General features: G+C 40.6%; 1 protein-coding gene and 1 pseudogene across 1 annotated transcript in view; both read left to right on the top strand.

Moving 5' to 3' along the window:
* LOC106633645 (myosin heavy chain, fast skeletal muscle) overlaps positions 1-18,389 on the top strand; it is a 46,318-nt gene extending 27,929 nt beyond the window's left edge. The window contains 28 exon segments of the mRNA XM_042228599.1: positions 1-48; positions 142-280; positions 366-484; positions 584-733; positions 818-988; positions 1,076-1,382; positions 1,517-1,593; positions 4,772-4,859; positions 4,942-5,059; positions 5,174-5,297; positions 5,377-5,513; positions 5,617-5,789; positions 5,792-5,871; positions 6,069-6,311; positions 6,446-6,622; positions 6,733-6,878; positions 6,974-7,064; positions 7,168-7,557; positions 7,663-7,789; positions 7,916-8,034; positions 8,258-8,454; positions 8,547-8,730; positions 8,823-8,888; positions 14,639-14,738; positions 14,826-15,137; positions 17,495-17,619; positions 17,734-18,042; positions 18,132-18,389. Coding sequence (XP_042084533.1) covers positions 1-48; positions 142-280; positions 366-484; positions 584-733; positions 818-988; positions 1,076-1,382; positions 1,517-1,593; positions 4,772-4,859; positions 4,942-5,059; positions 5,174-5,297; positions 5,377-5,513; positions 5,617-5,789; positions 5,792-5,871; positions 6,069-6,311; positions 6,446-6,622; positions 6,733-6,878; positions 6,974-7,064; positions 7,168-7,557; positions 7,663-7,789; positions 7,916-8,034; positions 8,258-8,454; positions 8,547-8,730; positions 8,823-8,888; positions 14,639-14,738; positions 14,826-15,137; positions 17,495-17,619; positions 17,734-18,042; positions 18,132-18,374 — 4,560 coding nt within the window. The 3' untranslated portion in view covers positions 18,375-18,389.
* Positions 18,390-18,588: 199 nt separating this feature from the next.
* Positions 18,589-22,158, top strand: LOC102313918 (annotated as a pseudogene).
* Positions 22,159-22,424: the final 266 nt, after the last annotated feature.

Here is a 22,424-nt window from a genome sequence, read left to right as displayed (position 1 = left end):
ATCACTGTCAAGAGCATCGATGATGTGGAGGAGTTCATTGCAACAGATGTAAAAACACATTTGACACAGAATCTTATACTTAACCATAAATATCTTCTTTTGTTTTATTTATTGATAGCTGATTTCATTTTTTTCTTACAGACTGCTATTGACATCTTGGGCTTTAGTGCTGAAGAGAAGTTAAGCATCTACAAGCTGACTGGTGCTGTGATGCATCATGGCAACATGAAATTCAAGCAGAAGCAGCGTGAAGAGCAGGCTGAACCTGATGGCACCGAGGGTATTGTGAAATATTTCTATAATGGAGAAATGTTTGAAGTATTTGTATTTATTAGGTATTATAATGATTTGTTTTAATCCAACAGTGGCTGACAAGATTGCGTACCTATTGGGCCTGAACTCGGCTGATATGCTGAAAGCTTTGTGCTACCCAAGAGTCAAGGTTGGCAATGAGATGGTGACCAAAGGTCAGACCGTCCCACAGGTAATTTAAAAAAGGGAGACTTGTATAATCATATTATAATTATAAACATTATAGCTGTATTCATATGGTTTTGTATAATTCTAAATTCTTGTTTGCCAGGTCAACAATGCTGTCTCGGCTCTGTGCAAATCTATCTATGAGAAAATGTTCTTGTGGATGGTTATCCGTATCAATGAGATGCTGGACACAAAGCAGCCCAGACAGTTCTTCATTGGAGTGCTGGATATCGCTGGGTTTGAGATCTTTGATGTGAGCACTTGAAACATTTCACCACATTTCTTAAACTTTAAAGACTTTATTGCCATGAAGTTAGACATGTTTGTACTATTACAGTTCAACAGCTTGGAGCAACTCTGCATCAACTTCACCAATGAGAAACTGCAACAGTTTTTCAACCATCACATGTTTGTCCTGGAGCAAGAGGAGTACAAGAAAGAAGGCATTCATTGGGAGTTCATTGACTTTGGTATGGACTTGGCTGCCTGCATTGAGCTTATTGAGAAGGTAAACAGCTGCTAAGGAAGAAATGTACATGTGGGTGCATATGTTACCTCTGTTGAAATTTTAATATGACATGTACCATTTTCTCAGCCAATGGGCATCTTCTCCATCCTTGAAGAGGAGTGCATGTTCCCCAAGGCCTCTGACACAACGTTCAAGAACAAGCTGCACGATCAGCATCTTGGCAAGACCAAAGCATTTGAGAAGCCAAAGCCTGGAAAGGGCAAGGCTGAGGCACACTTCTCCCTGGTTCACTATGCTGGTACAGTGGACTACAATATCACTGGCTGGCTGGACAAGAACAAGGACCCACTGAATGACTCAGTTGTTCAGCTCTACCAGAAGTCTTCAAACAAACTGCTGGGCTTCCTTTACGCAGCCCATGCTGGAGCTGAAGGTAAGAAAAAAAAGTGCTCACAAACTCCCATGTCCAGTACAGATAGCTACAATGTGCATACTGCAGGATAAATTTATACTGTGAAAAATATTTTTTCCAATTCCAATAATGAAATTTACTGTTTATGAAAACAGAGGCTGCTGGTGGTGGTGGCAAGAAAGGTGGTAAGAAGAAGGGTGGTTCCTTCCAGACTGTGTCTGCTCTTTTCAGAGTATGTATAGATTTTGTTTTAGAAAAAAATATTAAATGTTTTTTAATATTTATATTATTAATATATAAAAATATAAAACACCCAGCACGCCCCTGCGGGCGGTTTATCCTTCAAGCTCGGGTCCTCTACCAGAGGCCTGGGAGCTTGAGGGTCCTGCGCAGTATCTTAGCTGTTCCCAGGACTGCGCTCTTCTGGACAGAGATCTCGATGTTATTCCCGGGATCTGCTGGAGCCACTCGCCTAGCTTGGGAGTCACCGCACCTAGTGCGGGCTGGGTTTATCCTTCAAGCTCGGGTCCTCTACCAGAGGCCTGGGAGCTTGAGGGTCCTGCGCAGTATCTTAGCTGTTCCCAGGACTGCGCTCTTCTGGACAGAGATCTCCGATGTTATTCCCGGGATCTGCTGGAGCCACTCGCCTAGCTTGGGAGTCACCGCACCTAGTGCTCCGATTACCACGGGGACCACCGTTACCTTCACCCTCCACATCCTCTCGAGCTCTTCTCTGAGCCCTTGGTATTTCTCCAGCTTCTCGTGTTCCTTCTTCCTGATATTGCTGTCATTCGGAACCTGCTACATCGATCACTACGGCCGTCTTCTTCTGTTTGTCTACCACCACTATGTCCGGTTGGTTAGCCACCACCATTTTGTCCGTCTGTATCTGGAAGTCCCACAGGATCTTAGCTCGGTCATTCTCCACCACCCTTGGGGGCATCTCCCATTTTGACCTCGGGACTTCCAGGTTATACTCGGCACAGATGTTCCTGTACACTATGCCGGCCACTTGGTTATGGCGTTCCATGTATGCCTTGCCTGCTAGCATCTTGCACCCTGCTGTTATGTGCTGGATTGTCTCTGGGGCATCTTTACACAGCCTGCACCTGGGGTCTTGCCTGGTGTGATAGACCCCAGCCTCTATGGATCTTGTACTCAGAGCTTGTTCTTGTGCTGCCATGATTAGTGCCTCTGTGCTGTCTTTCAGTCCAGCTTTGTCCAGCCACTGGTAGGATTTCTGGATATCAGCCACCTCCTCTATCTGCCGGTGGTACATACCGTGCAGGGGCCTGTCCTTCCATGATGGTTCCTCGTCTCCCTCCTCTTTCTTGGGTTTCTGCTGCCTGAGGTATTCACTGAGCACTCGGTCAGTTGGGGCCATCTTCCCAATGTATTCTTGGATGTTCGTTGTCTCATCCTGGACTGTGGTGCTGACACTCACCAGTCCCCGGCCCCCTTCCTTCCGCTTAGCGTACAGCCTCAGGGTGCTGGACTTGGGGTGAAACCCTCCATGCATGGTAAGGAGCTTTCTTGTCTTTATGTCAGTGGCTTCTATCTCCTCCTTTGGCCAGCCTATTACCCCAGCAGGGTACCTGATCACGGGCAGGGCGTACGTGTTGATGGCCCGGATCTTGTTCTTACCATTCAGCTGACTCCTCAGGACTTGCCTGACCCTCTGCAGGTACTTGGTGGTTGCAGCTTTTCTAGCGGCCTCTTCATGGTTCCCATTCGCCTGCGGGATCCCCAGGTACTTGTAACTGTCCTCTATGTCTGCAATGTTGCCTTCTGGTAGTTCAATCCCCTCAGTTCTGACTACCTTCCCTCTCTTTGTTACCATCCGACTACACTTCTCCAGTCCGAACGACATTCCAATGTCATTGCTGTATAGCCTGGTAGTGTGGATCAGTGAATCGATGTCTCGTTCACTCTTGGCATACAGCTTGATGTCATCCATGTACAGGAGGTGGCTGACAACTGCTCCGTTCCGTAGTCGGTATCCGTAGCCAGTCTTGTTAATGATCTCACTGAGGGGGTTCAGGCCTATGCAGAACAGCAGTGGGGACAGAGCATCTCCTTGGTAGATCCCGCACTTGATGGTGACTTGTGCTATGGGCTTGGAGTTGGCCTCTAGTGTTGTACGCCACATCCCCATTGAGTTCCTGATGAAGGCTCTTAGGGTCCCATTGATCTTGTACAATTCTAGGCATTCCAGTATCCAGCTGTGGGGCATTGAGTCATAGGCCTTCTTGTAATCAATCCAGGCAGTGCACAGGTTGGTCAGTCTGGTCTTGCAGTCTCGGCTGACTGTTCTGTCTACCAGTAGCTGGTGTTTTGCAGCCTCTGGTATTCTTGCCAATTCCTTTCTGTGTCCCGCTCATGTATTGACCCATGTGCCTGTTCATCTTAGCCGATATGATGCGTGATCCGGAGTGTCCATGTTAGACTGAGGCTAGGTTCATTTGTGCTGCCAGACGCTCGTGGAGTGCAGTCAGCTTCTTTAGCCAGTAGGCGTGAACCATGTCGGGCCCTGGTGCTGTCCAACTCTTCATACTGGAGACCCTTTCTTGGATATCTGCCACTGTGATGGTTACTGGACCCTGTTCAGGGAGGTCGCTGTGGTCTGCCCTCAGATCCACAGCCACTGAGCATTGCCGTTATGGGTTGCGTCCTTCTCCCATATGCTCTTCCAGTATTGCTCCGTCTCCAGCCTTGGTGGTGCTGTTCTCTTATTAATGTTCCCTTGCCACTGAGAGTACACCTTTGCTGGTTCTGTGGAGAACAGCTGGTTTATTCTCCTGCCTTCTATCTCTCTGGTGTACCTCCTCAAGCGGCTGGCCAAGGCTGTGAGTCTTTGCTTGGCAGTTTCCAAGGCCTCAGGTATGGACAGCTTGCTGTATTTCTTATGCACCTTCTTTGTCGCACCTTTCTGCAACTCCGTTAGTTGGCTAACCTCCCTCCGTGCTACTTTGATCTTGCCCTCTAGCCTCCTTCTCCATGGAGGGTACTGCCCCTTGTGGCTGTTCAACTTGTAGCCAAGCATCTCACTGATCACTGCTGCCGTATTGTAGATCAGCTTGTTAGTGTCGGTAATCGTGGTTGTAGGTATTGTCCGTAGTGCTGCATTAACATCATCTAGCAGACCTTCTGAGGGTACTTCACGTAATCTTGGTAACCGGCTACGGGGGATGCCGGTTGTCAACTTGGTGATGATGATATCTCCCCCCTGACCTGGCGTCCTGACTCCTCCTTGCCGTAGCATTTGTGTTGTACCTCGTCAATCTTAGCTGTGAGAGCAGTCCCTTCTTTCGAATGATGGAACATATATATATATAAGATAGATTGTGATGTAATTAAATGCTAATTTTTAAATAGTATCTAACCTATTATCTAATGATGCTGATCTACAGGAGAATCTGGCCAAGCTGATGACCAACTTAAGAAGCACTCATCCTCACTTTGTCCGTTGCCTGATTCCCAATGAGACAAAGACCCCAGGTACCCCACAGTAATATTAACTGTAAAAATGACAGTAAGAATATAGAAAAGATTTGAAACATTATGCATTTCTGACTCTCAGGCCTTATGGAGAACTTCCTGGTCATCCACCAGCTGAGATGTAACGGTGTACTGGAGGGCATCAGAATCTGCAGAAAGGGTTTCCCCAGCAGAATCCTCTATGGTGACTTCAAGCAGAGGTGAGAGCACATTACAATATTGGAAAGGAAAAATGGTTTCATGGTTGTTGTAAAGGACAAACTTGAATATGATGGAAGAAAAATCTAAGTAACAACTGATGTTCTCTCTTGAAGATACAAAGTGTTGAATGCCAGTGTCATCCCTGAGGGACAGTTCATTGACAACAAGAAAGCTTCAGAGAAGCTGCTTGGCTCCATTGATGTGGATCACACACAATACATGTTTGGGCACACAAAGGTACACTTTGATTATATTATAGACATTAACAAAACACTGTCCATTTGCACTTGTACTTATGTTTTCAATGATTAAATAGGTGTTCTTCAAAGCTGGTCTGCTGGGCACTCTTGAGGAGATGAGAGATGAGAAACTGGCTGAGCTGGTGACCATGACTCAGGCTCTCTGCAGAGGATACGTCATGAGGAAAGAGTTTGTGAAGATGATGGAAAGGAGGTAACATTATCATACTAAACTCTATTGTATTCTCTTTTTTATTTCCTTCCTCATATTAAGATCCTACGACACTAAAAGTAACACTCTCATGTTTGGTTTTTAGAGAATCTATCTACACCATCCAGTACAACATCCGTTCTTTCATGAATGTCAAGAACTGGCCATGGCTGAAAGTATACTTCAAGATCAAGCCTCTTCTGAAGAGTGCTGAGACTGAGAAGGAGTTGCAGAACATGAAGGAGAACTATGAGAAGATGAAGACAGACCTGGCTGCTGCTCTGGCAAGAAGAAGGAACTGGAAGAGAAGATGGTCGGCCTGCTGCAGGAGAAGAATGACCTGCAACTTCAAGTGGCTGCAGTAAGTAGTAGAGAAAATTATATATTACACCTGTAGTTCATGTATATTAAATTTAGATATGAAAAGGCCACATGCTTATTTTATCCTCTGATTATTTATGTGCTAAAACAAAAGTGTAGCTAAAAGTACGATCAAGAAAACACTAGGACAATGTGACTCACAAATAATCTAACTTGTGTGTTCAACATGTATTATAGGAAGTTGACAATCTCTCTGATGCTGAAGAAAGGTGTGAGGGGCTCATTAAGAGCAAGATCCAGCTCGAGGCCAAACTCAAAGAGACAAGTGAGAGACTGGAGGATGAAGAGGAAATCAATGCTGAGCTGACTGCTAAGAAGAGGAAGCTGGAGGATGAATGCTCTGAGCTGAAGAAGGACATTGATGACTTGGAGCTCACCTTGGCCAAAGTGGAGAAGGAGAAACATGCCACAGAAAACAAGGTTCAGTTCATTTTGATTATATTCTTAGTTCAATTAAAACATGTAATGTTGTTCTTTGAATATACATGTTAAACGTTCAAATAATCAGCAAAATCTCGAACAAAATTAAACTTAATGTATTCACATTGTTTCAGGTGAAAAACCTGACAGAGGAGATGGCATCTCAGGATGAGTCAATTGCCAAGTTGACTAAGGAGAAGAAAGCCTTACAAGAGGCCCATCAGCAAACACTGGATGATCTCCAGGCAGAGGAAGACAAAGTCAACACTCTGACCAAGTCCAAGACAAAGCTGGAACAGCAAGTTGATGATGTAAGAAAACTATAATAATGATGTGTTTGTTTTTTGTTTTTTATGGAAAGAATTTTAGTGCTGAATCATTGTCTTTCCAACCACTTGAATCAACTGACATGACTTTATAGCTTGAGGGTTCACTGGAGCAAGAGAAGAAGCTCCGCATGGACCTTGAGAGAGCCAAGAGGAAGCTGGAGGGAGATCTGAAACTGGCCCAGGAATCCATAATGGATCTGGAGAATGACAAGCAGCAGTCTGATGAGAAAATCAAGAAGTAGGGCTTTTTTTGTAAATAATTTTCTTTACACACACTGCATTGCAATAATCATATGGACTATGATCGTAAAACCATACTTCTTCCACACCAAGGAAGGACTTTGAAATCAGCCAACTTCTCAGCAAAATTGAAGATGAACAATCCCTTGGTGCTCAACTTCAGAAGAAGATTAAAGAACTTCAGGTAACACTAATGACCAGTGTTCATAAAGAATATTGTTCATTATAATTCAAAAACCTACTTTAGTTCAGGTTCTAATCGATAAATCCAAATAATTTCAAACTAGGCTCGTATTGAGGAGCTGGAAGAGGAGATTGAGGCTGAGAGGGCAGCTCGGGCTAAGGTAGAGAAGCAGAGAGCAGACCTCTCCAGGGAGCTTGAAGAGATCAGTGAGAGGCTCGAGGAAGCTGGTGGAGCAACAGCTGCTCAGATTGAGATGAACAAGAAGCGAGAGGCTGAGTTCCAGAAACTGCGTCGTGATCTTGAGGAATCAACTCTGCAGCACGAAGCTACTGCAGCAGCTCTCCGTAAGAAGCAGGCTGACACTGTTGCAGAGCTCGGAGAGCAGATCGACAACCTCCAGCGTGTCAAACAGAAGCTGGAGAAAGAGAAGAGCGAGTACAAGATGGAGATTGATGACCTCTCCAGCAACATGGAGGCTGTTGCTAAAGCAAAGGTGCGGACAGTATTTATAGAGAACAGATTTTTTCTTTTTTACATTTCAGGACCGCCAAAGCAGCTCATTAACTGTTAACATGGATATGGCATTACTTGGTGACAGGGCAACTTGGAGAAAATGTGCAGGACTCTTGAGGATCAACTAAGTGAACTCAAAGCCAAAAATGATGAGAATGTTCGTCAGCTGAATGACATTAATGCCCAGAAGGCGAGACTTCAAACAGAGAATGGTAAGTGATGTATAACAAAGAAACATTCTGTCTCTGGAAATTTGTCATTTACATGTACCTAAAACTACAACCAATCAGTGGGTGAAATGAAAGAAACTAGGCTCAATACGTGTGTGTTAACTACAGGTGAGTTCAGTCGCCAGCTTGAGGAGAAAGAAGCTCTTGTTTCTCAGCTCACAAGGGGCAAGCAGGCCTTCACTCAGCAGATTGAGGAACTCAAGAGACACGTTGAGGAGGAGGTTAAGGTCTGGAATATTTTCTCTCTTCTGTTAAATTTCAGCACTTACTAATAAAAACAGAGACAAGTTTTAATCAGTTACAGAGACACTCAGTAACTCTGAGACAGATAATCCTCTAATTTCTTTCTAAGGTTTTACCTCTTAAATTTGTTATCCTCTCAGCATTAGACTTTAAAATTGATTTCAACAATAAAATATCGAAATCTGAAATCAACTGTCACTTCAACAGGCCAAGAACGCTCTGGCTCATGCTGTTCAGTCAGCACGTCATGACTGTGATCTGCTCAGAGAGCAGTTTGAGGAGGAGCAGGAGGCCAAGGCTGAGCTGCAGCGAGGAATGTCCAAGGCCAACAGTGAGGTGGCTCAGTGGCGATCCAAATATGAGACTGATGCCATCCAGCGAACTGAGGAGCTGGAGGAGGCCAAGTAAGTCACCATACTTTCATTGTTTAAATTAGTTTTCAGACTTAAAACCAACCAATTCAGCCTTAATAAAAACAAAATTCTTTTAACAACAGGAAAAAGCTTGCCCAGCGCCTGCAGGAGGCTGAGGAATCCATTGAGGCTGTGAACTCCAAGTGTGCCTCACTGGAGAAGACCAAGCAGAGGCTGCAGGGTGAGGTGGAGGACCTCATGATTGATGTGGAGAGAGCTAATGCTCTGGCTGCCAACCTTGACAAGAAGCAGAGGAACTTTGATAAAGTAAAGTTTAAACATAACCTCTGTCATCAAAGGAGAAATTACACCCATTACAACAACTAATTATTTAATTAATTAATTTTTAATGAATCTAGGTCCTGGCAGAATGGAAGCAGAAGTATGAGGAGAGCCAGGCAGAGCTGGAAGGAGCCCAAAAGGAGGCTCGTTCTCTCAGCGTCTGTCAGCTGTTCCCCCATGTGTCTCCACTTCCCCTGATCACCTCATGTCTGTATTTAAGCCTTTTGTTTTCTTCATGCCATTGTCGGGTCGTTTGTTATGTTGACCTTAGCCTTAGTTTTCGTCTTTGCCTGTTTATTTTCTCCATAGTTATAGTTTTTGGTCTTAGTACCTTTAGTGTTTTGTTTCTTAGTGTTTTGCCAGTTTGTTTTGGTTTCCTGGTTTACCCCTGCCGTCATTTTAATAAAGCCTCACCTTTCTGTTAAAACCTTACTACTCCTCGTCGTCATCTGCTTTTGGGTCCTGTTTCCACACACATCGCCGCACCCCGCCGTGACAGAGACTGCACCTGTTTCGGCTGTGCAGGTAAAAAAGGCGTCCAGAAATGACCCTGTGTTGTCAGCAGTGCTGGACTGGATCATCAAGGGTCTTCCTGCTAGTAAGGGTGTAGACTTGAAGGCTTTCCTGGGAAAGCTTTTTGTTCAGGCGGGATGTTTGCTGTGGGGGAGGAGAGTCATCATTCCCATGTCATTGCGACCAAAACTGTTGAAGCAACTACATGCAGGACACAGTGGAATAGTGAGAATGAAGGAACTAGCGAGAAGCTATTTTTGGTGGCCAAATATGGACAAACAGATTGAGGAGATTGCAAAAAAACTGTTCATCGTGTCAGATGGTCCGGAACAACCCACCACTTGCTCCTCTCCTCTCACAGGAGCCATGGCATCGTGTGCACATTGACTTTGCAGGTCCATACGAGGACAAAATGTTTCTTGTAGCTGTTGATGCACACAGTAAATGGCCTGAAGTGACCGTCATGAAATCAGCCACCACTGAAAGGACCATAGAAGCACTAGGAGAAATGTTCAGTAGGTTTGGATCTCTTACTCAGATGGTCTCTGACAATGGACCTCAACTGGTTTCACAGGAAATGGAGACCTTCCTACTGGCTAATGGAGTGCAGCACATTACGTCAGCTCCATACCATCCTGCAACGAATGGGCTTGCAGAAAGGTTTGTTCAGACAATGAAACATGTACTGAAAACATCACAAGGCCAAGGAACACTACATCAGAGACTGCACAAGTTTCTGCTTAACTACCGGAATAGTCCACATGCTACCACAAGGACATCTCCTGCCAACGCAATGTTCAAGAGAGATCTGCGCACTACCTTTGATCTTTTGGAACCCTCAACTGTGCAGGACACTGTACAAAAACAACAAGAGAAACAAATCATGTACAGGGGCCAAAAGGTCAAGGACAGAGTCTTCAGCACCGGTGAGTCAGTGCAGGCCAGGAACTACCGAGGAGCACACAAGTGGGTTCCTGCAACTGTCATTGCACAAACTGGTCCAGTTTCATATACAGTACAGGTTGCCGATGGAGTGTGGAGAAGACACGTGGATCAGCTACTCCAGTCCGCACCAGTGTCTGCAGAAGGGTCTTGCAGAGATGTTGAAAATGCACTCATCGCCTCGTCAGCCCCTTCACACACACAAGTAGAGAACTCCACCGCATCAGGAACAGTGGTTCCCACTGTAAATGAGACTGTAAGAGAGACCGAGACATCTTCAGTGTCAGGAACAAAGGCTCCACGAGAGAGCACACAGACTGACGTTACCACAGACCGACGATACCCCAACAGAGAGTGGCGGCCTCCTGTTTGTCTGAGTTATTAGATGGCACCTGACCCAAGTGAACGGGGCAGAATAATCCCCATGGGTCATGGGGGAGGTTGAGGTAGTCTACCCTCACTCCCAAGATAGCAATTAAAAGAGTTGGTGTTTTAATCTGACAGTTAATGAAAGGTGAAATGTTTGTGAGGCTATTACTGTCATGTTCCAGTGAAGACAGAAGTTTTTGAGTAGATCACCTGTTATTCTGTAGTACATCCTTTGTAAGAGGGGAGGAGATGTTGTGTATTTTGGGTTATAACAGGACCCGTAGCATGTCATGCCCGGGTGCATTATGGGAAATGCTTAGGCTGTTGCTCGGGCTAGCTCCATGTTATAAGTTATGCCGTTATAATAAATACCTCAAGTTACGTCGTGGTCCGAGTATCATTGTTATACTAGTAACCCGGAGTGAAGATATAACAGACAGGTGTGTGCCTTTCCAAATCATGTCCAACCAACTGAATTTATCACAGGTGGACTCTAGTCAAGTTGTAAAAATTGACAGATGATCACTGGAAACAGGGCACACCTGAGCTCAATTTTGAGTGCCACGGCAAATGCTGTTAATTAGGACTGGGTATCATCACTGATTCACAATATCCCGATTCGATTCAAATAAATTTTGACCCAGACAGACAACTCAGACAATATTGTAATTCTGATCATTTATCAGTACATATCCATATTTCTATATCTATGTAGGCTATAAAAACAAAGCTGACACTTGTGAGATATCATCAGAGGTGTAAGCATCACAACAGATGCCTTTATGTCAAAATAACTGAGGACTCTGCACATCATCATCGAGCAGTCTATCGAATGGCAGTCTCCCTTGTACACCTCCCTTCCACTTGTCCTCTCAGGCATTAACCTGCCTTCTCCTTTTCACTCCTCTTCTTGCTCTGCCTGTCTGTCCTTCTAACATGTGTGTAGGCATAAGTAATACTAATTTTACTTACTTCCTCCAAGAAGTGGGCAGGGCTAGCCCTGGCTCTGCTTGCTTGCCTTGTTCCCATTTACACTTGCCTGTAGTATAAAACTGCAGTGCTTCACTTGTTGCTGTATCCTTAGCTATATGGTGTGATCTTTTTCTAGCGTGCCAACCTGCTGATCTACCAAGCTTCTGAAAATACCTGTCTCTTACCTTGCACTCAACAACAGCTTTCATTAAATTATGTCTAACATTTACAGAGGTTTCTCACATAACATGACACACACTTTACTCAATCACACATTTATCTAAAATTTATTTATTTATTTTAAAAAGGTTCATAAATTATTTCTTCTCTAGCCACTTTGTGAGGTTGTTGCTTAACTAGGTGAAATTATCAAAGAAGATTCTGTACCAAAAACCTCCCAGTTATTGCACTGGTTGCTAGCAGATTTGCACAGTTAGCTGTACTTCTTCAGATAAAAATGCTTTGAATACTTCCTAAGTACTGGCCCAGCAGTAGAAATACTAGAAAGAATGTGATGGAAACTGGAAATGGAGAAGGTTTGCCTTCAAAGTAAAAGCTGCACCTCAGCCAAAATTTTTCATAAAGTGCCACTATAACTCTGAAGCCAACTGCCTCCATTTCTAGTTTATGTTACACTTTTGGCAGTGTCAGTACAGCTTGGAGAGTAGACAGTGTTTTTGGATACTTCCATCACTTCGATTCAAATTGCTACAGCAGAAACATGCTAGTGGCCAAAGCAAACACAAGGTTTTTGCCAACTGGTTGGGGAATAGACCAACTAGTTAAGTGACAGGTGGTTACCACTAGCTGTATGACCAAGGTATTATTCACTCAATCCTACACTTTCACCATAATTGTTATATATCTAAAATGGCATACAGGTTAACGTTACATGGGGAGTGGTTGCATGTCTCCAAAATACCAATAGTCATTCTCATACAGGTCATTACTTGTCCTCAGACCTTTTATTTTGGCAGAGTACTTGATGACAATAACCTCCTATTTATGTCACTCTTTGCTTTTTCTCCATAGAGTTTAAGGCTTTGTGAATTTTGAAGGTATCAGAGACACCTAATGTCTGGATTTGCAAATACAGCAATTTTCTAAAGAAAATTAAATGGGATATAGTCAAAAGTAAATTGTGAACATGGAGGCAAATGAGTAGCCATTTATACTGTGTTTCCTAAGGAAGCTTAAGTGGCTAGATCTTTCTAGAGAAATGTCACTGTGTCTCTCCAGAAGTGCAGGCCAAAGTGACTCATCTGTGCTCATTAAAATAGTACTACAGTAACAGTATTGTAGAATTTCAAAAATTCAGTAAGGTTAAACACTTGCTACTGTACACCTAGCAAGACACTAAAACATTAGACTGCATTGTCTGTAATGTGTTCCTCTAAAATACCACAGCTAAAAGAAGCAGAGGAAATAAGTAATTTCCCTGTTTTGGTTGTTTTGTTGTCTTTGTGTCTACTCTGCATTTTTCTTGCTATTCTATATATATAGCCAACTCTTGGATCACAGTGAACATGCACAATATGTTATTTTACTCAACATTTTACAATGAACTTATCTTACTTTTAAACATGTGCTTTTTTAGGAAAATACATTTGGAAATTAAACAGACTATTTAAGATGACAAATCTCTTACACGTTAGGACATGGTCTTAACAACATATCTGAATATTGTCCTATAAATATATCCTTCACTTATGCAAAAGACAAGTCACAGCTTCTTCTCTTTGCTGGATTTATTTTTGACCATGGTAGCACCTCGTGACCTGCTGGTAAGATAGCAGACATTAAGACAAGTCTGTGCCAAACTTGGCAATGAAAGGTAATTCTGGCTATGATCCCAGACTTTTCCTTCCATTCATCATTTATCACTTACTCAGTACATCAAAATTTAAATTTAAAAACTGTATGTTTATTTTTTCCTTGCAGAAAGACATTAACATTTTTTTATAACAAACAATTTTCTAGTATTGAATTATCTGAGCTGGCAGTCCTTCTTAAACTCTATTCCTAGTAGAGATATATAACACTTGTCTGGCATTAATACAAAGTCTTGCTGTGAATTTTATTTCAGATGGCTGAGGTGTTTATGTCCTGTAATAGTACACCAGTGGCATTTCAAGACTTCTCCAAATTTAAAACTCAGTACTGGCTGTGATGTCAAAATGATTTGAGCTTAGAGCTTAGTATAAACTCTTTCAACTTAATATCACTGTCAAGTTAATATCAAGATTGATTGGAATAAATAATTCACAAACCATGTAGTGCACTATTATAATTTACCACTGGGTATACTGTAGACATTACTGATGTACTCAGTATTTATGAGGACACTTACCTTATAAAATCTCTATTGGTTTCTCCATCAAGGAAAAACTTGATGGAGAAGCTGGCTTAAGGAATTAAGCCAGCTTCTCGGCAAGATACTTTAGGTAACTTAAGGTAAAACTAATGAACAGCGTTCATAATGAATATTATTCATTCTTATGAAAAACAATTACAATCTAAGTTCCCATTGACAAGCTCCGTTAATATAAAACTTCAAACTAGGCTCATATTGAAGAGGAGATTGAGGCTGAGAGGGCGGCTCAGGCTAAGGTAGAGAAGCAGAGAGCCGACCTCTCCAGGGAGCTTGAAGAGATCAGCAAGAGGCTCAATGAAGCTGGTGGAGCAACAGCTGCTCAGATTGAGTTTAACACAAAGCGAGAGGCTGAGTTTCAGAAACTGCTCTCCGCAAGAAGCAGGCTGACAGTGTTGCAGATTGCCCAGCGCCTGCAGGAGGCTGAGGAATCCATTGAGGCTGTGAACTCCAAGTGTGCCTCACTGGAGAAGACCAAGCAGAGGCTGCAGGGTGAGGTGGAGGACCTCATGATTGATGTGGAGAGAGCTAATGCTCTGGCTGCCAACCTTGACAAGAAGCAGAGGAACTTTGATAAGGTAAAGTTTAAACATAACTAATATAATATGAAGAGGGATACACCCATAATAACAACTAACTAATTAACCTATATTAAAATAAGTCCTGGCAGAATGGAAGCAGAAGTATGAGGAGAGCCAGGCAGAGCTGGAAGGAGCCCAAAAGGAGGCTCGTTCTCTCAGCACTGAGTTGTTCAAGATGAAGAACTCATATGAAGAGGCTCTGGATCAACTGGAGACCATGAAGCGAGAGAACAAGAACCTGCAGCGTATGCTTATCTTGCTTTTGTTGTAGCAAAAACATTTGCATATGTCAGCTCCAAGTACTCTAACTCTTGGCTGTGTCTGCTCTTTAGAGAAGATCTCAGATCTGACTGAGCAGATTGGTGAGACTGGAAAGAGCACCCATGAGCTGGAAAAGGCCAAGAAGACTGTTGAGACTGAGAAGTCTGAAATACTTTATCAGGATTCCCAGCTGCACCTTGATGATGCTTTCAGAGGACAGGAAGACATGAAGGAGCAGGTCACCATGGTGGAGCACAGAAATGGTCTCATGATGGCTGAAATTGAGGAGCTGAGAGCCGCTCTGGAGCAGACAGAGAGAGGATTAGGAGTTGCTGGACAGGAGTTGGTTGGTGCTAGTGACCGTGTCAGACTGCTTCCCTCAGGTTTGATTGTTTTTAACACTTACAATAATATATTAAAATCCTTTTTACAGTGCTCCTCAAAACAACGCTACTGTATACTATTCTGTACAAATATCTGAGAGAGAATGCAGAAATATGAAAAGTAAATATTAAATTAAACTGAAGTTAAATTAACTAATATATAAATGAGGGTGCCCTCATTTTAATTCCAATCAACTACAAGAGGAACATGCCAACATCTACCTACCCAGGCTGAGAAAGGTTCAGCATGAGCTGGAAGAAGCTCAAGAGTGCAATGACATTGCTGAGTCCCAGGTCAACAAGCTAAGAGCCAAGAGTTTGATCATGCCATGTAACATCTGCGGATTTTACTTTGACATATACCTAAGAACCGCTGCAGACCATGTACATCCTTTGCATTGAAAGAAATTATCCTCTTCCTTCACTGCATACCGGGATATATTTGAAGCCTGAGAAGTAAATTGATATAGAGCGACCAGTAGGAATTAGTTCAAACATGTCATTTAAAAATAAACCACCAAAAATACCTCAAAAATTGGGTAATTTCCATGATTTGTTTAACTCAGTCCAAACTGTGTAGGGCAATATATTATACTTGAAAAACTGATATTCTAATCCAAAGGAGATTTTAATCACTTTAAGAGAGCAAAGTAGCCTTTGAGGCAACTTCCAGTGCAAAAACATAATATCCTAAACAACTGAAAAATCTGTGCCCTCCATCAAACATTGCATTCAGTATATTCAAGCTATTTAAGTGTGAATCACACCTTAAAGTAAACTAAATAGACAGGAAGAGCATAAAAGACTTTATCTTGTTTTATGCATGCTTTACATTATGTAAAATAATAGACAATAATAAGTGATATCAGAAATTTGTTGAACTTTTGTAATTTTGTACAGTTGGAGAATTAAAGTTTTAATATTTCAACTTTAGTCAAGGTTTCATTTTGATTTCCACTTCTGAAAATGTCAAGCAACAGTCAGTTTTTGTGACTAAAATGCCCTACTTTTGTGTGAAACTTCATAGGGGAATTCAAAACAAATAAGTTGACAGATTTTCTATCAAACTATGGAAATTAAATAACATAAGAACACAAAATTCACCTGCTTCTCTGGATATGTCGGACAAATGTCCTCTCAGTGCAAGAGTGGTATCCTAACTCTGTCCCTTAGCTGTTGTTATTTTTGACTACAGCAATGACTTGTAATCCTCTGTTAAGATGGTAAATGATAAACCACACCTGTCAACAGTTTCAGCAAGTAATCTGAGAGGACACTGGAAATTATTCCAAATGTCAAGATACTTTTTCATCTCTGCTCATTCAGTAAAAGTTGAATATAAAGATTTTAAATAGCAACTAATACTATGTTCTTGTACCAAAATTTTCATTTTTCAACAATCATAAGTGAAAAACACTCATTTTAAATCTTATTTGTGCAGCTGTTATTTAAGGTCTTACCTGAGGTGCCAACTTTTCTTGTATTACATTTCCAGGAATCATGTGTTGCTCTTTTAACTTTTATGGAAAGTACAGCAGCATGAAATTAGTATCAGATACCAGAGACATGTATACTGTGCAACTATATACCAGTGACATTCTGACGCTTCCCCAACATTAGCACTCAGTCCTGGCTGTCATATCAAAATTAAATTGATGCAACTGCCTATCATAAAATGTGTCAACTGAAATCTGATCCCCAAGTACTTCTCTGGATTTATTGGAGCAGACACTTCACAAACCATGCTGTGCACTGTTGCTATGTAGTATTGAATAAACTGTGAACATAATAAGAGTAGTAAATACTGTATTTACAAAGTTAAAAATGATGTGTTAAAAGTCAAATAACATTATAAGAAAATGCATTAATAATATATATCTGAATGTATAATATAGTCGAATACAGTTCTATGTAAAATAAATCAACACTGAAATATTTACAGATTGACTTACCAATACTTAATTAGAATATGTAAACTTGAGAAATTTTTAATTAATATTTGTTTTTTTAGATCCAACAGTATTTTATCTTCTTTATTATAGAGAAATTGACTATAAAATTATGTTTAAAAAATATTTTTGGCATTTTTTTTGTCTCATGTGTAACAGAACATAATCAAAAATCACAACTATTCTGTCAATCATAAAGTAACATAGAGGTATTTTAATAAGTACTCATGGTGTCAGCAATGAGTCGATAACTGTCAAGTAACAAAGTGAAAAGCTGTGCTGAGCAGACACACTCGAGCATATATAAGCAGCAACTCTGGAAACCCAATCCAGCTGACAGGCATGTGACACAGGTCAAATATTTGCATATATCAGCTCCAAGTACTCTTGGCTGTGTTTGCTCTGTAGAGGAGATCTCAGATCTGACTGAGCAGATTGGTGAGACAGGAAAGAGCATCCATGAGCTGGAAAAGGCCAAGAAGACTGTTGAGACTGAGAAGTCTGAAATTCAGACAGCTCTGGAGGAAGCTGAGGTAATGTATTTTATAAAAATGTACTGTTTATATTCAAATTTAAAAAAGTATCCCTTCTCCAGTTTATGTTGCAACAATTTTTTTTTTTTACATAACTCTTTTAATCATTTAAAGGGAACTCTGGAGCACGAGGAGGCCAAGATCCTTCGTGTTCAGCTTGAGCTAAACCAGGTGAAAGGTGAGATTGACAGGAAGCTGTCAGAGAAGGACGAGGAAATGGAGCAGATCAAGAGGAACAGCCAGAGGGTGATTGACTCCATGCAGAGCACTCTGGATGCTGAGGTCAGGAGCAGGAATGATGCCCTGAGAGTCAAGAAGAAGATGGAGGGAGACCTGAATGAGATGGAGATTCAGCTGAGCCATGCCAACAGACAGGCTGCTGAGGCCCAGAAACAACTGAGGAATGTCCAAGGACAGCTCAAGGTGAGTTGGTAGATGATTTTCTCTCAATTAACAAGTAAGACAGAGTAAATTGTATTTCTTTGTTTGTATTGTTGTTTGCTTGTTAACAGGATGCCCAACTGCACCTGGATGATGCTCTCAGAGGACAGGAAGACATGAAGGAGCAGGTCGCCATGGTTGAGCGCAGAAATGGTCTGATGGTGGCTGAGATTGAGGAGCTGAGAGCCGCTCTGGAGCAGACAGAGAGAGGACGCAAAGTAGCTGAGCAGGAGTTGGTTGATGCTAGCAAGCGTGTTGGACATATACATATATACATTATTATTATTTGCATTATACATTATTTGCATGTCTGAACCAGAATTAACACACTTAAGGATTAGGGAACAAAAACATAATATAATACAGAATTAAACTGCAGGTTAATAAATAAACCAATAATTAAATAAATGCCTAACCATAAAAAAAACATAAATACTGTTGTTGATATTATGATGATGACTAGTGTATCGATTCTGATATATTCTATATATGTAGATTCTTGATATAGCGTCCAATATTTAAACCAAAATATATTTTTCTTGTTTCATTCAGAACACCAGTCTTTTGAACACCAAGAAGAAGCTGGAGGCTGACCTTGTCCAGGTTCAGGGTGAGGTGGATGATGCAGTTCAGGAAGCAAAAAATGGCCAAAAAGGCTATCACTGATGTGAGATTTTTTTTTCTTCTATTTTGTTTTTCACTATTACAGGGTTCTGAAATCTCTAATTTGCAGTTCATGTTAAGTTCGATTTTAATGTAGAACAGATTTTAAATTTTGGAAATATTTCATCACTTCAGGCTGCCATGATGGCTGAGGAGCTGAAGAAGGAGCAGGACACCAGTGCTCACCTGGAGAGGATGAAGAAGAACCTGGAGGTCACAGTCAAGGACCTGCAGCACCGTCTGGATGAGGCAGAGAACCTCGCCATGAAGGGTGGCAAGAAGCAGCTCCAGAAACTGGAGTCCAGGGTACAAACTATACACAGTACTAAAACTAGTTTCACCATCGAAGTCTACCTTTGTGTAGACATGTTCTTTTGCCCTCAGCGAGACTTAGTTTTTCTTGTAATTAAATTAATTATGCTTTAATTAATTTACTTGTTTTCTTTTATTCGTTATTTATTTATATCTATATATATCTATATATATTTATATATGTATCTTTATTATTTAGTTTTGGTGTACAGCACTTTGCGTCAACTATGGTTATTTTAAAGTGCTTTTTAAGTAAAGATGATGATGATGAGGTAGAATTAAGACACTTTTATTTTTATGCTTTACCATGGCAATAATAATGTAGCTACATTGTTTTATTATATTATATTCTTTTATCAAATTCCAGGTGCGTGAACTGGAAGCTGAACTTGAAGCTGAGCAGTGACGTGGAGCTGATGCCATTAAAGGAGTCTGGAAATATGAGAGGAGAGTGAAAGAGCTCACTTACGAGGTAATTAATTATCTAACTAAAAATTATCTAATTTCTTGTGTCCATTCCCTTTCACTTACAACCCTAATTGTTTAGACTGAGGAGGACAAGAAGAACATCACAAGACTTCAGGATCTGGTCAGCAAGCTGCAGTTAAGGCTTACAAGAAACAGGCTGAGTAGGCTGTGAGTCAACTACAATTATATGACAAATTTCCTTCAGCTTGGTTCATCGCACGCCCATTGACTCCCCTATAACCAAGTCAGTATTTTTGTAAATCCTCTACAGGAGGAGCAGGCAAACACTCACATGTCCAGGCTCAGAAAGGTTCAGCATGAGCTGGAGGAAGCTCAGGAGCGTGCTGACATTGCTGAGTCCCAGGTCAACAAGTTGAGAGCCAAGAGCTGTGACACTGGAAAGGTAGCAACTTCTGTCCAAATATCCAAAAAAAACAAAAAAAACAATTGTGCACATCATTATAAGTGAGACACATTGTAATGCTTTGTGCAGTTAAGCAAAAATTATTAAAACAAGATATGTTAAAACAGAAAAAGTCTTCAGAGGATTCAAATAACTTAAAACCTTTAAATAACTCTTTTTTTCTGTTTGTTTGTTTTTTCAGAGTGAGTCTGCTGAATAAGACACACTTGAATGAAGCTGTTCAACAAAATATGAATCATCTGTTGGATGCTGCAAAATATCAATCAATGTTTTGAAAATGACTCATTCATTTTAATGTTTCTTTGCTTTTCGTAAAATAATGTTTAGAATGTAAATGTAATCAATTAAGAGAGAGCTATTAAAAGTAATAAATAAAAAGCCATACTGAATTGCTTAGTAGCCACTTTTGAAAAGGAGTATTCAGAAGGAATATTTATTAGCTCTACAGATAGCCATATAATGCAGAAAATATCTAAGAAGTAATAGCTGCTGCAACCAGTATTTTATGTGAAAGACATGTAAAAGGCCAAACTTACCTGTGGATTTACCAAAGGTTTTTAGAGTGTATTTGTCATGATAAATCAAATAATAAATACATAAGTATACATAAATTAAAGAAATCAATGAATTTGAAAATGAATTTAATGTTTGTTAATTAAATGAGTTTCTGTTACTAAAAGATTCTCAGTAAAAGTTCTGATAGTGTCTTGGTTTTATATAGATCTAGTGAGCTAGGTGGCTTATTAAAAGTGACATATTTAGACAGAAACCATTTGCTAAGAACTGGTCAAATTTATTGTATTTATTGTACGTATAAGGAAGTTATTTATTTTCATTTGACAGCTTTTCATTTTATGAATTGACTAAATAGCAAGAGAATAGGGCTGATAACTAAGGGACTGTTCATGGTTAGCACCTTAACCTGTCAGTGTTATTTAATTGTTTTCCAGTTTTAAGGAGTGCAGTCAGATATATATATATACATATACACATATATTATATATGTGTTGGTCAGGCTTCACTAAATATGAGCTAGACACAGTGATGAAGCTCACAGGCCATCTATTTCCACTGGGCAACAAAAGGAGAAGTCTAGTGTACAAACAAGTGTACAGTGCACATCTAGCAGGAAAGGAGAAGTCTGACTCAGAACGTACCATTTGAGGCCAAAACAACTTTCTTTATAACTGATCCCGAAGAGCTGTATGTCTAATATAAACTGATTAAGAGAAAGTGTGGCAAAGCCACAGTGAAAAGATGATATATTGGTACACAAAAAAGATACTGTTGAATATTTAAAAACACAATTTCTATTCGGGTGGTCACTGTGACAGAGGGAATTTAACCATAAAACCCTTCAACGTTCAGTAAACATGTCAAAGGCACACAATGGAAAAGGCACATAGCTGGTTAAGAAGGAGGAGAAAAAGTTTACATGAATGTACCACTAGTATATTTCAAATCCTCTTTTTCAAGATTTCATTGAGGACCAAACCATTTCAACCAACCCTCTGTTGTTGCAATGTTTTAAATCTGAACAGGAAAATCAGTTAAATTCTGAAACCACCTGGTAACCAGTGACAAGAGACAAAAACAGTATAATCTAGATATAAACCCCAATCCAATCAAATCAAAATTAATTTCTATAGCACATAATAATACAATTAAGTTGTGCTTCACAGTCGGTCAGTGCAATAGCATACGACAGAATAAAAAAAAGAAAACAGTTAAAAGTTGTATTTTTTTTTATTTACAATATTTTATTGTGAATATATTTTTCTAAACTTTCAGAACTTTAGTTTTTTAACCCTAAGAAAAAGCTGATGGCTTACTTGTCAGCCTGAGGTGTGATATGATGATCTGTATAAACTGGACATGACTGCATGGTAGGGTTTGGGAATAATTAGTGTTTTTCATTGTTCGTGTGTGTTGTATCTCACAGCTGAGGGAACTAGAAGTCGAAACTAAGCTGAGATGTGGAGCTGAGTCAGTTCCCTTTTAATTACAGTTAGTAATCTGTATAGACTGAGGAGGAGAAGAAGAATGTGACCAAGCTTCAGGATCTTGCCGTCAAACTGCAGTACTGTATCTTGTTCTTTGTACTGTACTGTTGTTCTTTGTCATTCCATTTCCAAGTCAAAAACCTGATTTATGAGTAAAGTTACAATTTAATGACACTTATGTTTGTTGAAAAGTGTACTCTACTGATCCATAAAACAGTTTAAGTGCAATTTGGCTCTATGTTTCTTAATTCAGTTATAAAATCACTTAAAATAGAAGCTCGCCATTAACAATTTTACCTATTCTGTGAAACCAAATTCTGATTCGTGCAAAACATTCAATGCATAGACACAACTAACAAGCCCCAAATGCAAAAGAAAAAGAATAGAAAAGTTCAAATGTAATTTTAAACAGACACTAATGGCAATCCACTATATACACCCACTATAGTGTGTGTGCCTTTTGGGCTAATTACCCATTTAGCTAGCATCAAATG

The sequence above is a fragment of the Haplochromis burtoni genome, unplaced genomic scaffold, assembly GCF_018398535.1.
Source record: "Haplochromis burtoni strain Fernald_Lab_line unplaced genomic scaffold, NCSU_Asbu1 Contig_335, whole genome shotgun sequence".
Classification (NCBI taxonomy): domain Eukaryota; kingdom Metazoa; phylum Chordata; class Actinopteri; order Cichliformes; family Cichlidae; genus Haplochromis; species Haplochromis burtoni.
This window is presented reverse-complemented; position numbering and strand designations above follow the sequence as displayed.